At 41.1% G+C, this 18,902-nt stretch overlaps 1 protein-coding gene across 7 annotated transcripts in view; it reads left to right on the top strand.

Annotated features, from left to right (window-relative positions):
• Positions 1 to 14,193, top strand: part of AFF1 (AF4/FMR2 family member 1) — a 253,389-nt gene extending 239,196 nt beyond the window's left edge. For 6 of the 7 annotated variants that reach the window (XM_019525994.1, XM_019526001.1, XM_019525995.1 and 3 more), the window contains 6 exons: positions 1,836 to 1,972; positions 4,188 to 4,259; positions 4,814 to 4,907; positions 5,019 to 5,062; positions 7,115 to 7,344; positions 10,614 to 14,193. In XM_019525994.1, coding sequence (XP_019381539.1) covers positions 1,836 to 1,972; positions 4,188 to 4,259; positions 4,814 to 4,907; positions 5,019 to 5,062; positions 7,115 to 7,344; positions 10,614 to 10,735 — 699 coding nt within the window. In that variant the 3' untranslated portion in view covers positions 10,736 to 14,193. Of the gene's footprint in view, positions 1 to 1,835; positions 1,973 to 4,187; positions 4,260 to 4,813; positions 4,908 to 5,018; positions 5,063 to 6,761; positions 6,835 to 7,114; positions 7,345 to 10,613 lie in introns of those variants that run through there. The other variant, XM_019525999.1, reaches the window with a different exon arrangement.
• Positions 14,194 to 18,902: the final 4,709 nt, after the last annotated feature.

Here is an 18,902-nt window from a genome sequence, read left to right as displayed (position 1 = left end):
ACAATCACATTAAGAGTAATGTTTGCAGAATTCAAGAGCTTAAGTTTTTTCCATCTCTGGAGCTGCTTTTTTTTAAAGCATTAGATCCAAGTAATTTGTTCTCACTTTACAAGCTTCAGCATTCTTTTCAGTTACGAACCTAGATTGATTTGTAACCTCAATATTTATAACCTAAAATTGACAGATGGTATTTTTATTTTTGGGGAAGAGTGTGGAAAATCAGCCCAGTGGCTTCTGGACAAGATGATTCTGGCATACCTTGGAAAGATGATGGGGCAAGCTGCTAGCTTTGAGGACCTTGCATTCTGTCTCATGCAAGTTACAAGCCTTACTTTGACGAAACAGAGAGCCTTGAGATTAGAAAAGTACTCAGGAGTTAGAAAACCCTTCTGGGGAAAGGGAGAGTCAGTTGTCAGAAAGTGATATGGGAGGTGGGATGACTTTGGGAGAGATTCTGCAAAGGGCATCTGAAGGAGATGGACTTTCTCAAGCTCAGAGAATGGTTAGGCTTTGGGAAAACAATGACAAATGCGCAACTACCTAAGGACATAAGAAGTCCCATCCTGGGTCGGACCAGTGGTCCATCTAAACTAGTATCCTGCCTCCAACAGTGGCAGAAGTGGATGCTATAGGGGGAGCATTGAACTGAATAGATCTAGAACAGTGGTGCCCAACATTTTTGCCTGGTGGCCCAGATTGGCAGTGCCTGGTCTGTCCCTGGGCTGGATACAGCTGGTGCTCGCAATCTGTCATCCAGGTGGACATTGCCTGGCCGCATGGAGGGAGTTGGGTGCAGGCTGGCCTAAACACAGCCCTGCAGGGAAAGGAGCTTGACCTCGCCCCATGGAGAGGGAAGGGGGCATGGCCAGGCCCCAGTCCAGCTCCACAGAGGGAATTTGGTTTGGCCCAGCCCCACAAGGGGAGGTGGGGGTCATAGCTTGGTTCTCACTCGCCATGCAGGGAATGGGATTTGGGGATTTGGCAGGGTGGAGGGTGGCCATATTAATAGCCACCGCTTCCCTGCTGCAAAATTTCTCGACCCATGGGGATCCCTGCAGGCCAGATGCAATGGTTCCATGGGCCACGTTTGGCCCTTGGGCTGGAGCTTGAGCACCCCTAATCTATTCTAGAGTGCTCTATCCCCTATCCTGTACCCTCTGAGCCTGTGACAGATAAGTTCACCAAACAGTGTGAGAGGTAACTGGGCTACACCTGTTCTCCCTACCTTATGTCCCTGTGGGCAGATGGACACCATGCCTGTTTAAAGTGACTTAAAACAGCTCCTCCTAATCTGTCAGTAACCACAGAAATACAGAGTAGTAGCTTGTTGGTACCAGTACCAAGTGTAGTTTGATAGAAAGTGGGCATATTCTCCCCTCTCCTGGGATGCAGCCTGAGAATTGTAAAGCCGAAGAGAGATGACGCCAGTGGTATGTGTCATGCAACATATGCTTTCATGAGGGACCTAGAGGACTCTGTCCTGTAAGTATGGCAAGACAATGGGAATAGAGAGGTTTATAGCCATGTGCTCCAGTCTAATGGCAGTGATATGCAAGGTTCCTCACTGGAAAGACTACAAGTTGAGGCCTATTATTTGGAAGATCTTCCCATGGGAGAGAAGATGGGGAAACCATTTGCCCCAGAGCTGTCAGAGACTGTCACTCAGGCCAAAGTTGGAAGTCTCTGCTTCATATTCTGAAAAATCCCCCCAGACTTACTCCTCTCTCTCAAGCCATGCATAATTAAGCAAAGAGAAGGAATGGATATGGCAACAGGTGAGTTGAGAAAAAAGAGCTCCATTTGTAGCCTAACAATGCACACCTTCTTCTGAACAGACAGACAAGGTTGGAAAGGCATTTCAGTACTTGGATGCTGCCCTTTCCTTCATTGAGTATGGAATTGCCATGGAATCTGATGCATTAACTCCAAAATCAGCTTATACCATCTTCACGGAGACCATAGATCTCGTCAAGTAAGTGTAACACTACAGCAGTAATGCATGTTTTTGTTTTGCTATTATTTATTTGTATTGTTGGATTGTAGTAGCACCTACAAGCCTCCCTGTCATGGGACCAGAACCCCATGTCACTGTGTGTTGTCCAAAGAAGACTGTCCAAAGAGCTCACAATCTCAATACACCTTGGAATTTGGCTTGCATTTCAGTCTTGATACCTTTAAAATGTAGATGAGAACAGGAGCAAGGAAGATACTCCCTCATCTTTCTTAGATAACAGTTTGATTAATTAATTTGTAAAGGAGTAATCCAAGGAAAGTTGTGTAGCTCCGTACAAAATCTTTGCAGTTGAATTGGAAAAAAGTTGAGTCAATTTCTTTTATATATTTTCCTACTGACATGTCTGTAGGAGGTTTTCACAGCAAAGCTCCATTTCTTATTTTTTACAAGAGACTCTGTTACATGAGACTCTCCTTATGATGGATGTGGGCTATCTGGACAAGACAAGTTGAAAACTTGTACATAAAAGAAAGAAGTCACATATCACTTTATCCAGATATAGAATGTCAGTGTTAGGTGAATATTTCCCAGACTTAATTCAGCTTCTTTCCTTGAAGCTGGTTGAAGAGGCCATTTTTTTTCTTTGTTATAACATTTTTGTTAAAGTAGTTTCTTGGTTTTTATGAAAAATTGAAAAATATGTTAAAAAAGCTTTGGGTTTTCCTGGTTTCCCTTGAAAACTAGGAATTGAGGTAAAAAAACACAATTTTTTTCACAGCCATCTTTATTTTGGCCACACTACTGAATAAAAATTTCATCTGCTGTATTCCTTTCTTCCTCCTTTCCAAATTTCCTTCTGTTCTTCACTTTGGCCTTCTGTTCCCATATCTCATCTATATGATATCTAGTTTCAATAGAACACAAGTAAGGCCAGGAACAGTTTTCATACACCCTTCTGAAGCAACCCCATGTATGAAACACCTGTTAAAGATAATGGAATTCCTCTCTGTGGCGCAGTTACAGGGCTGGTCCCTTTAATTTATTATTATAACTTAAGCTATCCTAGATTTGAAGGTTGGTGGCACAGTAAACAGTTGTCTTTCCATATGCCACAAGATCAGCAGGCTGATTTCTCCAGTTTCATCTGGTTCTTTATGCCCTTTATCCCTGCTCTTCGTGCTCTTTCACTCATTCTTCCTTCTATACCTCCTTGAATGCTTGGTGTTCTCTCAGTGGTCCCCTTCTACTTTAATCATTTGTCCAAAAAAATAACGTTTTTCTCCTAACGGTGTTAAGGCCTCGTATCCCTCCAGTCTTCTCCAACCCCAGTTGTTAGATTTCTTTTTATGGAATTCTCAATATCTTTTGATGCTACTGCATTTGAAATGTTTCTCGTCTCTCCAAGGTCCAGCTTTTGAAGTCATAAATATGTCATATAAAGTCTGTTTTTTCCCCTCAAAGTTGACCTCTCTATTCTTCCCGATGCTTTATAAGTTTATCATGACTAATATCCTTTGAGTATCTGATTTACATGAGTTATATCAATTAATGACTGAACTTTGATTCTTTAACTCACTCAGGCTCTTTTCCTTCTCCCAGGCTTGTTTTTTGTTTTTTGCTATGGTCATTGTTTTGTTTTTGAGATATTGAGAGCCCAGTCATCTCTTGCTGTATGTAATCTATTGACCGAATCCTGTAGTACCTCAGGCAGTTAACTGAGGCAATTAATTATATTGTCTGCTAATAATGGAGGCCCTCCTATAAAGCCTTCCAGTAGTACTTTCTCATTGCTATCTTTGCTAGAGTGCTGAATAGATGATGGTGATAGTATGCACTTTGCAAAACACTCTTACGTTACTTTTGCAGCTTCTGTAGCTGACTTGATTATGATAGAGCTCACACAGTAGTTCAACTAAGTGTGGTAGATATCCCGTCTTGAACATTGATAACCATAACTTATCCTGTCCCACTGAATTAAGGGCCTTAGTGAAGTAAGAAAAGTATGATAGGTATCTCTTAATTTTACAGATGAAGAAGTAATCACAGAGGGGTGATGTTACCAGCTGAAGGTCAGACAATGAGTCAGGTGGAGGGCTGGGAATACCCCTGATTTCCTGGTTTTGTGTCTGATCCAATGGGCTCCACCAGCTTGTCACAAATGTGCTGTATCTATGGATTTAGGAACTGCACTTCCTTAGTTGCTGAGCATAGCTTTCATTTTGGTTCCTTATAGATTTATAATGACATTAAAATCCTTTACGGACTCCTCAGCATCTGCACATGAAAAAATCTTTGCTGTTTTATGGTAAGTGGCTTTTTTCTCCACTGCTTGTTTTTGTAGCTAAAACAGATTAATTGAAAAACTTTTTGTTTAGTGGGATGAAGGGTTAAGCTCAACTGAAATTGTGCTTCTGTGGAAAAAAATGGTCAAGTCAGCTCTTACAATTTTTTAAGCTAACTGGAAATAGCAGGAGTCAAGAAATCATAATTATTTAAATAGAAGGTAGAATGTCATGTGGCTGGTGCAGATTTTTGAGCTGCATAATCAAAACCATAATTGAACATGCTCAAAACAGCTCTAGATATAGAGCATGTTAGGCCAGTAGCACCTGTTGGAAGTTGTGCATTATTTCCCATGATACTGCAGGCATGACCTATAGTCTTATACTATACCTTTTTTTTTCCTGAGGTGATCTTCTCAGAGGCTATTTATGAAACCCCTGGGGGAGAAAGTACAAGTGTTCTCCAGTTTACAGTAAAGTGCACATGTGTGCGCACATGCGTGTTCCTGCTCTGCAAGATTTAATTACTGCTGGAGTAACATATGTACCGTTACTGACTCCTTGTTTTTGTTCACAGCATGCGCTGCCAGTCCATTCTGCATATGGCAATGTTTCGTTACAAAAAGGACACTGCAATAAAGTATTCCCGTATCCTCAATGACCATTTCAAGGTAGAATGCATTGTTTAATCAGTTTCCAAATAGGCAGTGGAAAAGAACTGAGAGTGTCTGGTGTAAATCAATGTCACACCCAAATGTAACTGGCTTCTTTCTTTGCTACAGAGCTCTTCCAGAATCACACAAGCGCCTTCTCCATGTGTTGCAAGGTATGATTTAATTTTTTATGCAAACCAGTTGTAGTAGCCTGTATGTTTGAGTTTGAGACTTTATTCCAAGGCAGCTGAGTGCACTGCATATCTTCCTGGCTAATAAGCTAAACCAATGTTCTTAAAGTAGGAATATTTATCTGCTGCTTGTTTCTTTCCTTCCTCTCGGCTTACATGGAGGGATTTATTTTTCTTAGAGATAACATATATCTGCTGTAAATTATATAGAACATTACCTTATCAAAGGATCAGGGAAATAAAGAATGTACAGTATGCAGCTTTTAGAGCCCCTCTTATTTTGATCCTTGTCCTGGGTGACTGGATACAGAGGGCAGATGAAACCTGTTGGATTTTTCTCCTTCTGGATGCATCTTCCTTTCCCATTGTCCTGTTACCCTCTCTGTAAGCCATGCTATATCACTTGTGGTAATGTGTTGAGCTCTAGGTTTTAGCTGTTGTTTTTATTCTTTTTTCCTCATTTGTCCACCTGTTAGAACTTATTTTAATAGGAATTAATGTGTGGCTGATTATTAATGCTTTTTGGTCATTTTTCTGTGGCTCTGAGAGTTACTGTAAATGTGGCAACAAAAAGCAACATAAAAGCTACTGCAAAAATTAACACAGAACAATTTTTCAACGAGCTAGCTGTTGAGCTAATGCAAATCAGATATGGCCCAAAGAGCTCAATATGCATCTAAGTGACAGATCGTAAGTAAATATTAGGGGTGTGCGAAGTGGGCAGTATTTGATTCAGATTCAGCCCAATTCAGGGGACAGTGATTCGATTTGCTGATTCGGATCACTGTTGCAATTCAATTCGGGCAAATCTGAATCTGAAGATTCGATTCTGATTCAGAAAATCAGCAATTCAGCCATAGACACAGCTTTAAATGGTTTTTCTACATACCTTGAGGTACCAAGCGTGGCTTCTGAATGCTGAGATGGTGGAGTGGATGGCACGTCCCACAGGAGTGTGGGGGGAGGGGGGTTCCCCACACACTCGGCAGTGGATCAGAAGTACTTCTGGTCCACTTCTGGGTCTGCTGTCAAGTGCGTGGGGGACCCCTTCTCCCCCAGCTTGGCGATCCGCCACAGGGGGACCTGAGTGCCCCCCCAGACCCAGGAGGCACCAGTTGCTGATCTGGGGGACGGGGGGGAACCTGAACCTCCGAATCAGGATGAATCTCCTCCGAATCAAATCAGTGACCAAGCTTTGCACAACCCTAGTAAATATGGTATTTTATGCGCACACAATTTTGGCAACTGCATGCATGAGCTGGATGTCCAGCTACATTCCCCTTTCAGAAAAACTGGTACCGTACATGTTGAGAGAAGCTTCAAAAAATTAATTGCTCCAACTGCTATCTATCACAGTAATGTTTATTAGACTGAATACTCCCAAGGTAAGTAATATAAACCCTATTACTTGAGTAATGTAAAATTAGGCTGGATAGAACAGCATAAAGTACACCATAAAAATAACCTGGTACCTTCTCTGGAGGATGAGCTAGGTGGCGACATAGTTTTGTTCCATCACTAGCTTCTGTGCTAAAAGTGGATTTACCAAGTAGTGGCCAGATATGTCCTAATACTAACAACCTATAAAAATAGTCCAAAATCCAAAATGGGTGGACCATGCCTGCATGAAGTGGAATTTGTTAGCCAAAACCTTTGAATAACCAAGTTGAGACTTTTTCAGAAACTTTTGGATGTTCACCATGGGACTTAAATGGTAGCTCAGCACCATCTGATGCCCTTCAGTGGCATCTCAGGTAAGTACCCAGAATCCCATGTCACTTAGTAAAAACAAGCAAACAAAAAAACCCAAATACCAAAAACCCCGCAACTTGAATCATAAATACAATTATGCATTTACATAATGGAACATGCTTCAGCCCTCATGAGCCAGGTGCGTATGATACGTATACAGTTCTGACTTATGCTCTTACAAGCCACCCAGAATCAGGCAATATGAGCATCTTGTGGCAAGACATTTCAGTGTTACCTCAGTGTTTCATTTTGTCTCTCTTTGTTTTCTTTTCTCTTCCTCAGAAGCACAGGCACACCTTCTCCTCTCTCTCCAATGCCCTCACCTGCCAGCTCTGTGAGTTCCCAGCCAGGGTCAAATGCAAGCAACAGCGGCAGCAGTGGCATTGGGTCTTCGATCAGCGTTCCGCATAATATCCCAAGCATAACTTCCTCTTATGTCAACATCACTTCCTACATCCTCTATGCATATGATATTTGGGAACAGGCTGATGCACTAGCCAGGAAGAATAAAGGTAAGATTTCCCCTTGGGCTTCTCAGACTGTGTTTGGAGAAGCTTTTTTTTTTTTTTTAAACTTCTAATACCAGAGGCAGCAAACTGTCCTAAAGGGTTTTTTTGTTCTGTTTTGTTAGGTTTTCTTTAAAGTAACTTTAATCTTGTTTCCATTAATGTGCTGGTTAAACACATTTGTTGCCACTGTATGACATTTGTCTCAGTTAGAAGGTCACTTTAGAGACATCACCATTTTGAAAGAAAGGGAGAAAGAACTTCAAAGGGCCAAAAACTAAGTTAGCCCTTTACAGTTGACCTGCAAAGCATTTTGCGGTTTACTCTCTCAGCCCATGGATTTGTGGTCCATGAAGAGTCACTTCTGTTTTCCTCTTTGTCACAAGACCTTTTTTCACTTTTTTTAATATTAAGAACAGTGGCATTGACATCCCAAAATCCCTGACTACCCAAGTCCTGCAGACGGTCATTGTTTGTAGGCCAAGCTCTTGTAAACTGTGTTCTCTGCTGTCTGACATGCTCTTTACTTCTATATTGCTGCATTTTTATTTAAAGTTAGTACATTGCTGCAGAAGGGGGAAAAGCTCTTGGACCTGGAGCAGCTCAGGTGATAATCATTCACATAGGTTTTAGAAAATGACTCTTTGAGCTACAGAGGGCAAAGACGTATGTTCAGACTTGAGGAAGGAATAAAAGAACAGCGTTAGGTAGTTTATTAAATTTTTAAGATGTAAAAACATATTGAGTAGTGTAGGCCATAGGCCATTAGAACCATTTAAAGAAAGAGATTTTTAGATTTAGGTCACCTTTAAATAAAATAGGTGACCTAATAGGTCACTCAGTGCCTGCACCCCAGAATCCGGCCCTACATCACCCTGTACATCCCATGTAGCACACAGGACCGTGGCTTGCAGGGCACCCTGCAAGCTGGATTACACAGAACCAGGGAGCCAGATCTGGCCCATGGGCTGCAGGTTGAGCACCCCTGATCTGTACTGTACTGTTCAGGATATAATAATAATAATTAAATCTGCCGTTGGCTGTCATCTTAGATCATTTGCATCCATGGCAGCATTTTCTATGAAGTTTCTGTACAAAGCTGTGTAGAGGTCTTTGGTACAGTTTATATCTACAGTGATAAACCAGAAAGTGAAGTAGGAATGGAGTAAAACCTGAAAAGAAGTGCAAGAGAAGTCTTGGACAGAGTAAGGCCAAACTAAAAATTCACTTAATGCTGGTTTCTTAGCGTGAGGGAAATAAGCCACAAGTATGCTAAACTGTAAATACTCCCCAGACAAGTTATATCCTTGGGACCCAGGCAGACATTACATTTATTGTGTGATTAATGTGTTAATCGTGCAACAAACTGTAATATGCCACATGTTCATCATCCAATTTATCACATAAACCATAAAAATGGCAGCACACCCACAAAGATGTTCCACATTCAACGCATCTTTGTGCCTGGTTTGTATCTCACTTTTTGTACTGGCATCAGGTGGCATGGCAGCTTTAATTGTTCCTGCACATGGGCAAAGGTATAGTCATGTCATGCAGCCCAGCAACAGATGTTCAAGATCTGGCATGATAGGATACGCAATTTTGGGGAACAGGGATAGAATTTTTTAAGATCCCATCACATATGTAAATTGTCTGTCAATGACTTGACAGAATGATAGTAATATTCATGTAGACCAATGTTTAGACCCTGTAGACCAAATGAATGATGCAGGGCTGGTCTGCAGGTCAGATAAGGTCCAGCCTGTGAGGATCAGTTCCTGGATTGCCTCCACCTGGCCACAGCTCAATCCCAGCTGAGTAGGGGTGGCACAGGGTCCCGGGGCCCAATCTTAGCCAGTGGGGGAAGCACAGGGCCCGATGCCTCCTCTGTCCAGCTAGGAACAGGCTCCATGGGCCCCATTCAGCCCCTGCACACCAGGATTAGGCCCCACACTGCCTTGTGCATCCAATGCAGTGCGCAGGACCACAGCCAGTGAGGCTCTCTGCAGGCCAGATTATGTGGCACCAGGTGGCCAGATCTGGCCCACCAACTACAGATTGAACACCCATTATGTAGACTGTTCAGGATATAATAATGTTTTAGGAGCCTGTCAGACCTAAATAGTTAAGATTACCGATCAACTAAATGGGTGTCAAATGATTTCAGCAGTCTGTGATCTCTACTCAAATATTAAATTTGAGTGGGGAATGGGAATGAAGATAAAATAAGCAGGGCACATTATGCCCCCTACCTACCACTGCCCCCCATCTCCAGTCCTTTATTCCAGTTAAAGGACCTAAAGAGAACAGAAAATAAAGCATCTCCCTCACTAGTCAAGTTTCACAGCATAAGAAGGTCCACAGAGTGTTTAGAATTGGTATTATTTTACCCAATGATTTCTCTGTTGCGTTTAGTGTTCTGAAGGTGTCCAGCAAGAGAACGGTCCCATAATAGTCCCTGGCCAACCAACACTATTTAAAAGGGTTAAGAGTTGACTATAGGCGGTTTGTATTTAAGGTTGCCCAGTATTTCCCATTATAAGACCTTGGCTTTGGTTACTTATAACTTTTCAGGCTGTGCAGGCTGAAAATGTCCACGTTGGACCTCTGCCTCAGGCTATTTTTTCCCAGAATTTCAAATACAGTGCTTGAGTCTTCTCATGAGATTGGGGAAAATATACTTTGTTTTTTTCCTTCCCTTTGTTAAAAAAAAATAAAAAATCCCAGAGCTGTTTTTTTTGAGAAGTTCTGATATTTCCATGCTTTGGATGAAGGGCTGAAATTTGGCTGGGTTTCAAATTAACAGGACTCATTACCTTTTGTTGTCATGAAAATTCAGCCAAATTGACTGATTTACAAGTCCCTGAAGAAATTTCCAGTTTGCAGATGCCTAGTGAAGATTGGTCAGTTTGGCACTGTTCTCAAAAGGCATGTATAAGAGGTCCGATAAAAGGCTGTGCAGGCAACCTCAAATCGGGCATTTCCTAATCTTTGGGCTGCTTGATTTTGCAACCTCAATGTTTTGGATGTAATTATATTTTGAGCATATGAGTGAAAGCATGAGAGTGAAAAAGCCTATAAGGTATTAAGTAGGCTGTACACTTATTACATTTCTCCATACTACAGTATTGTGTTTTCATGAAACGTCTGTGATAAAAGCGTTTCTGACAACAAAGTCTATGCTCTCATTTCACTTACTGCACCTCTTTTCCCTTCGGTTGTATTCGCTGTGTAAAACCAACCAAACATTTTCTTTCTCCTTCCCCTCTTTCCAGAATTTTTTGCTGAACTCAGCACAGCTGTGTGCAGTCTGGCACTGAATGGTAGTATGACTGAACTGGTACACTACACTAGACAGGGTTTACAGTGGCTGAGACTGGAAACAAATACGCCTTAACTGGTGCTTAAGGTGGTTAATGCCTTGAACTCTTTTGCACTTTGGAAGCCTCAGAAGCAATCTGGTTGGCCAAATCATTGGATTCAAAGCACCAGGAAGGGAAATAATACAAGATGGAAGGGATCTGGTTACACTGGAAAACTATTGAACTGTTTTTTAGGGTGGCACTTGGCCACCCTGAAGAAAAGAGATGAAGGGAGGCCTCGAGATGATGATGCCTTCCTTTACAAGGACAAAGTGCAATGTATTGTCTGAATTGTTCAATGTATTGGTGGTCTACAAACAACATTTCTATGATGAATAACCAGCAGGACAAAAATCACACATGAAGAAGTGCCGACAAGAAGGAAATCTGCCTCCAGAAGTAATTATGCATCATCTCAAAATCTGCAACGGTCACATGCCTAGCATAAAGTTTAGAGAAATGCTTTTATAAACAGATGCAGTCTGCAATATTTGTTTTTGTTCCCCATGTCGAGGGGCAGACAGGAGAGAGAGAAACCCTCAACAACACCAAACAGCATTATGTTAAAATGGTTGACAGCAAAGCAAATCTGCCTTGCCCACTTTCCAACCATATTTTTTGTGTTTGTTAAACCAATGTTGTACTAATAACTCCAGGAATAATTGCCACCATTGCCTTCAGTACTGCAATTTCACCTGTTAAATCACGGTTGTGCATGCACACACATAGAATTTTCACTTTGAAACTATCTCAACTATGGTATTGCTCAGGTGAGGCCTTGGAAGGCAAACAGTTGAGGTGGGAAAGATAAAGATCAGGGATTGATAGTGCTGCTTTTCTCTGCAAGGAAGGAAGAAAATTCTCACTGAGGATTATCACTGTTGTTTGTGGGGTTCAGCGTGGACGTCATGGGCAGCCAGAATATTTGAGCAGTCACAACAAACCATTATTCTAAGTTGCAGACCTCAAAATTGGGAGGAATTGCTACTGCTCAGTTGTTCTACCAGGAAATGAAGGGTTAAATTTTGCCCTTGGATCTTCCCACACAACTCAGGAAATACCTGAGGACAGAATTTGCCACTGAAATATTGTCTCCCACTTTAGGCAGATGCCCCCTACTTCATTACAAAGCTATAGGTTGGGTCCAGCACCTCAAAATCTGCTTTCAGGGGAACATGAAAGGGAATAGTGATTCTGTGAGATTTGTAAGCATCTCTTCTTTGCCATAAGTTGCATTCTGAAGTTATAGTGGCAGTAACACTGAAGAACACATCCACAATATTTTTATATCCAGGTAGATACCCCCATTGCCCAAAGAGTACCTCTTGTGTATGAAAGCATTCTGCCACCCCTGTCAAATAGTGTGCCTTAGCCCTCAAGTTCTCTCTAGGACCACCCAACTGGTGTGAATTGTGATGAATAAGACCATATCCCAAAGGAGCTGTGCTTTTTGATTGTCTTTCCTTATAGGAAGAAAAATTCTTTTTCAGTAAATTAGTTGCTTTTTCCACCTTGTGGATGGAAGTATTCACACGTAACATTGAGATGGTCCTGTGCATGTGCTGCAGCAATGTGGTATTCCCTCTCCAAGGTGCCCGTTAGGGTTTAGAGTTTGACTAAAAGTAAATACTGCCAAGAAGTCTGAAATTTCTAGGGACCTGCCTCTGACCTGTTTATGACAGGGGACAATCTTTTTCAGTGTGAACCAGGAAAACTCCATTTGTACATGAGGAATAATGCACTTTCTCTGAGAGTCTCATGAGTAAATGAGATGCTCTACTTTTACAGGAGCAAGAAAAAAGACTTTACATTCTCTGCCTGCACAAGACCTTCTGTAATCTTTCTGCATCTGTCCTTTTGCCCCCTTGATTTTTAAAGCCTTAGTTCATTTCAGGCATAAGTCCACCTACCTAGCAGAAGCTAGCTCTGCATCTCTTCCACCAGTTTAATACATGGAATTATAGGTACCTGAATAATCCTTGTGGCAGGAATACCACACTTGGAGATTAAGTTAAATTTTATCCTCAGACAGTGTGGGGAGGAAAACAGAACTGAAGTCCTTGTAGAGCCACTTTTTTAGAGCCTACATACTGACATGAAATGCTCTTCCTGTTTGTCTTGGAATGAAGCTGGTCTCAGTCTCGCATTTGAGGAGGGACGAAGAAAGACCTATTGCTTAGCAAAGCCTTTCCACTTCCATCCAAGTTAAGATTCCATTTGGGATTTTGCAAGAAATGCAAAAGTATGGGGGTAGATTTAAGGACAGAGGTGGATTTGGATTATCATGGGGTTTCTAGATGGCCCCACAAGGCCCCGCACCCTCCCCTTTTCTTAAAATCAGGTTCAGTTTAGGTTCTTCCTTCCAATTCTGCCACTTGCATCGCATCATGCCTATCCATGTCAGATTGCACATGAAATAATCCAGCTCATTGGGAAGCAATTTTCAGTCATACATTACGCTTTGATGTGTCACTCTGGTTCTGACTGCCCTCTGGGCTTCTTCTGGATCAAGTGGCCTTCCCTTCCTTGACCCACTTATTTGAGCACTTTATTACTCTTCCCCTCAGGAAAGCCAGCTAGAGGGAATGGGCAAGCAAAGTCCTTGTCAAAAAGATCCCAGTAATGCAGATGCACTGTTGTTTTTTGCTGCCTTACAGGATTATTCATGAACAGTGGGGTAAAATAATGTGGCATCTAAGTCCTGTAATAGAATTTGAATTGTCCCTAGTGAAGTGAGCTGCAAAATTCACAATTACCTTGATGGGAACAATATTGGGCTCATAGTCAACTCATCACATACACTGTGGTTCATTTTCAGTCTTTCATTTTATAAGTAGAGAGTGGTGTATAGGGATCATCTGTAAGCTACAAACCAGAAAGCTGCATTCTATTTTTGCCCTTTGAAGGGACTGTATAAATACTAAAGAAGAAATATCCCCATGCTCCAAACTACATCCAGTCTGAGGCCCGCTGAATTCAAGGGGAAGATTCCTGTTGACTCTGGATCAAGTGCTTAAAAAGGGAGGGGAAAAAATTAAATATCATTTGCCATTTTAGAAAACAGAAAGGTGGTGGCTGAGCCCTGCAAGGAAAGGAGAGAAGGGGGCTGTGGTAGCCAAGCAGCTTCCTTTGCAGGCAATATTTATTTAGAGTTAATTAATGTATTTAAATCGTGAAATGTTCTATTTCAAAGATGCCATTATTTAATAGTGTGAAAGCCCCATTCATGCTGGAGCCATGCATCTCTTCTGTAGTTGAAAGTCAAAGTTTGATGGGAATGTTGTTTTTAAAGGCAAAGTCCTTGTTCTTGTTTTTGTCTTCTCCTTTCCCCCTTGGTTCCCATTATAAATCTGTACATTTTAAATTTATTCTGGGGCATCTCTTCATCTTGTAAATAACATTTATTTTCCTGCCCTGTGTGAGATGAATTTTCAGACTGATTGATTTCATTCATGTGGGGTAATAAAATAAACATGAAATGACCTAGCCTGTTCATTGAGTTGCTAGAAGAGTCATTATGACCTTTTGTAGAGAAAATAGTTTTTTGCAATCTCTCTCTCTGCATAATGGTGGTGATTATTGTTTCTAATTTATTTAAGTGTAGCTTGCTGTATGTAAAAATGCTCTTTTGAGTTTCTTCCATATTTGAAACTTAGTGCCATTTTGCTTTGGTAAAGAACCTATGACTTGAAGTTCAAAGGTTCTGTGTGGCTAGAGAGTTGCAACATGTAGACATCAAACTTACTTCCTAAAGACATGAATGCTGGGGACTTTGTGACAAGTTGGAGCAAACCAGCATTTAACATGCAGTAATGGCTGTTTTGAAGCAAAGCCCACAGTCATTTTCCTTGTAACAAATGAATTGAGACAGCAATAATACCAAGTCAGGAATACACAGGTCATGAACACTGTATTTTCTCTCTCTCAGAATGCCCCAAATAAGATGCACACCTTGTTTTTGAAAGGCAGAAAAAAAAAGAGCTTTCCTCTCCCCCCTGCAGGGGCAGAAACTGCTATTGTCATATTTCCTCGCTTGTGGTGTGCACCCCAATTTCCAGCAGCTGAGTTTTGGGGGAAATGCTGCATGTTGTCTGTGAGAAAATATACTATGTTACAAGGCATGATGTGGGAGGAAGCACAGGTTAGCTGTACTGTATCATTGCATCATATCTTTAAAACACTGTTTTTGGGGAGGAGAAATCTGCCCTTCTCCAGTCAGGTTTTATGATGCCATTTTATGATCCCCAGCTTTTCATTCCATGCCCAGAGAGCTCACTCAGATGTCACGGTCTGTTAATGATGCATCTCCTTACTGATTCTGGGTGACAGTTACTTTCCATGGCCTTACACCAGTTTTGGTCATATTGGATTTTCTCCCCTTCCATTTAGCATTAAAAACGTAATCCTTCCTTGGAAGAAAGATTTCACGTATCTGTACGCACTATTGTGAGAACTCGTGTATAATTCAGGCCCTGCGTGCAACTGTCATTGCACCTAAAAGCATTTCCCAATGGTGAACACCTTTTTTTTTTATGTATTATGTCAAATGTAGTAGCTGCTGAACCCTGTTTAGATAGTCATGAGATTTGTTACTGTTACAGAAAATGTATAGTTAAAAGGGTTTATTTGTAAGCAAACGCACTTTTTCACTGCACACTTTAAATCCCAAAGGCAAAACTTGTATCGAAGTAGGAAATGCAAAAGAACAGTTCTAACATTTGAAGTGCATGCTCCCAGCTAAGAGGTCATGCTGCTATAACCAACCATACAGCAGATGCAATGAACCCTTTTTAGCATTCGCTCAGGCTAGTGTGAACCTGGAGGGTATCAATGAAGTCATTGCTGTTTCCAGCAGTCAAAACTAGGCCCAGAGATTGACTTCAGTTTCACATGACTTCAGTAAAGACCCCATGGAAAACTGCTTTTGGTTTTGGCACTCCTGCAGTCTGCTTTATGTTGCTCCTTTTTGTGCGTATACCTTTTTTTTCCCCCTTTTGCTTGGTACGATGAGTTGGTTTCTACCTTAAGCTAGCTTCTTTTCTGTCTTATTGGTCCTTTCCGGAGACACTCGACGTGTATATGAAATTGCTGTTCTATTAACCTGGTTGACCTAACAATGTCCCTTTCCCCTTCTCCAAAAAACCCCAGAAAATGAATGTCCCACTCCAAAACCTATATATTGTTTTCCGAAGTATATATCAAACACTGGGAAAAGCCAGTACGCATGGGGGGGCGGGGAGTAGTCATGTGAGGAAAACCTATAGAGCAGCTGAGAAATCATGTAACGGCAAATGAAATAGGAAAACAGGGTATCTTCCACCCTTTTAAAGTAAAAACAAGGGAAATCACTTCCAGCATTGTTTTTTTTAATCTTCCCTCTGAAGCATTAAATACAGCATTCAAAATCTGTTGGACATGAAATTGAAGACTTGATTTCTTTTTCTTTTCTTTTCTTGAATAAACAGTCATAATTTTTGCTAATTGTTATAATTCTTTGCAGTCCTTTGGACTCCATACAGGGCAGCACCAAAGCCACCAATGGGTATCAATCAGTGGGAGGGAAACAATCTCAGCAAGACCAGAGCTTCCACAGGAGTACCTGGAAACAGCTGTTAAAGTCAGTGGAACAACTTCTATTTATATTCAATGACAGGAGTAGGCCACCTTTTCCAGCTACAGACTGGAATGACCCAGTTGGAGGTGGGGGGGTTTGGTTTTGGCTGTTGCTGTTACTTGTTTCCCCAGCAGCATAGGGAAGTGCCTGCAGCTGGTACTTCCCCTGCGGTGGCATAGGAAGAATACCTGCCAAAAGTATTCAATCAAGATCTGGCCTGAATTTACTTCATTAACTTGGGGGTAAACTTTATAATTTCCTAGGTAATATGTCCTCTTTCTCTCCCCAGCTTGAAGTCTTATCCTCTGCCCTGCTTAGTATAAAATGTTTATGCCAAAATTCCTTTGTAGTTCAATATCATCATATATGTTTAGCTAAAAGCAACAGATGAAATTTGTAGATTGGACAAAATGTGCATGATGCAGAGAAGTCTGCTGCTGGAGAGAATGTGGGTCCAGTCAAATGCACCTGACTTTTCATGAGGGAGAATATCCCTGGTAATATATTTAAAGATTATTTTAAAGACGTGTCTGTTCCATGATGTATTTATTGACCAAATCTAATTTTGAAATTGTATATAATTTATTTTTTTAGTTTGTTTCATCTTATAGTTGGATTTTTTTTCTATCTTCATCTTCTTGGACTTGACTTCTCCCACTCCTTTTTGGAGACCAGTAATACTTTTAGTTCTAGACCCAAACAACTACAGTATAGTTGGATTTCTTGCGCTTGTCTCCAAACACTAAAATATCTCACTGGCAGCCTATGCTTTGTGTCTGTTGCACATTTGGTAACCCCCATGACCACTACAAAGCAACAGTATCTCTAGGCCAGCAGCAGCGTTTCTGAGTTTGTTTCTTTAAATTCTGTTCCTGAAACTCAGAATTATATGTATATTATTGCACCACCCTGTTATCCATTCTATGGAGATCTGCGTTGTTAAGGTACTGATTTTCCCATCCTCCAACTTAGTAAAATTTAAGGTTGATTTCCCCTCCCGCTCACTCTTTGGGTCTAGTGTTTCATCTCATAACAAGGCAAAATTGGTTGTTTCTATTGAGCCACCAAGAAATTAAATGCAACTGATGCCCGTTTTTTAAATTCATATTTTGCAAATTGAATATATGTCTCCGTCCAAATGAGGAATGTTTTTGGCATTTGGCATGGTTTGGATTCCATTCATGATATGTCACACAAATGGAAGCTATTTCTTAAAGCTGCTCAAACTTTTTGCTTGCCATAGGAAACAGAATAGACTCCAAATGCTGAGCTATTTTCATTAGCTTTCTTAGCCACTTTCAATGGCATGGAGAGCTATCTAGTTTTTTTCTAGAAATCTGTGGGAGTCAGGGGCATAGGAGTTCTGATATTCCTTTAGTCAGTCAAGTTGCATCAGTCTGATCTAATCTCAGAATGAGGGCAAAAAGTGAAGGTCTTATGAATGCTTTCTTTTGTGAAGTGGATGTTTGTAACAGGCCTCTTAGCACAGGCAGTATTAGTGTTGCCAACTATCCAGGCTATGAATGTACATTGATCAAGTACTGCATGTCTGCTCAGTTATCTTTTTCCTAATTTCATTTCAGTGTGTGTGGGGTGGGGTGGGGGGGATGGGTGTGGAGAGGAATGTTATCATGCAGGGTCGCTTGCATTTTTTTGGTCTGTTTATATCACTTTATTTTAGGTTGAATCAAATATTGGTTTTATTATTCAAAACTGTTCTTTTTAAAGTAAATTGTCTAGTCTGAATGGGGAACATTGGTTATAGTGATGTTAAATTGTCTTTAACTCTTGTGGAATAATGTACCAGTTCTCCATCATCAACCATTCTTAACACAGCCATAACCATTCACTCTGAGACGTGGTGAGTGCCTTTGACTCCTATAGGCTTCCTTGAAAGTTGAAGCTCTTCAGAGGCTTCATCTTGTCAGGTACTAATGGGAAAATGTGCAAAGGAAACTAATAAAGAGAACTGATGTATTTTAACTACGTCAGCACCGAATCTGCATTCTGGGGCTTCTGTGAATGAGACTTAGCTGTCTTGTATGGTCCTTTGAAGAAACTTAAAAAAAACAGAACTGTGATCAAGCCTAAGGGGGGGAAAAAAAAGTATGTGAACAATCTCTCCAAAGTTGTGCACAGATCTTTTGTTTATTCTCCCCATCATGGATGAATTGCTATGTGTGTGTACATACATATCTATATTAAACCATGCAATTTTGACTTGTCTTTCCATTTTTCTGATGAGATAAATGCCTGGGGGTCAGCTGTAAAGATTAAAAAAAAAAAAAGTAGGAAAATATCATTGGTTGTCTGAACTGAGGAAGTCCTCTTCATCCCCGTTGTACTCCAGTTCTCCCCAGTCATAACTTCCCTGGCTTGCAGGAACTTTATCTGCATAGCTTGTGCAGTAAGTACAGAGTATTCTATTACTCCCTGTTGCTGGGATTGTGTTGTGAATCCCCTCTTGGCTACTTGTGCAGTACTCACTGAAATCATCATAAAGAAGTGTTAATGGAGTGATCTCACCCAGATGTGAAGGCCAGACACCAAAACTGCTGGGAATTTAAAAGTTGAAACAAAACTCTTCC

The sequence above is a fragment of the Gavialis gangeticus genome, unplaced genomic scaffold, assembly GCF_001723915.1.
Source record: "Gavialis gangeticus isolate Ggan-Ray unplaced genomic scaffold, GavGan_comp1, whole genome shotgun sequence".
NCBI classification, from domain to species: domain Eukaryota; kingdom Metazoa; phylum Chordata; order Crocodylia; family Gavialidae; genus Gavialis; species Gavialis gangeticus.
This window is presented reverse-complemented; position numbering and strand designations above follow the sequence as displayed.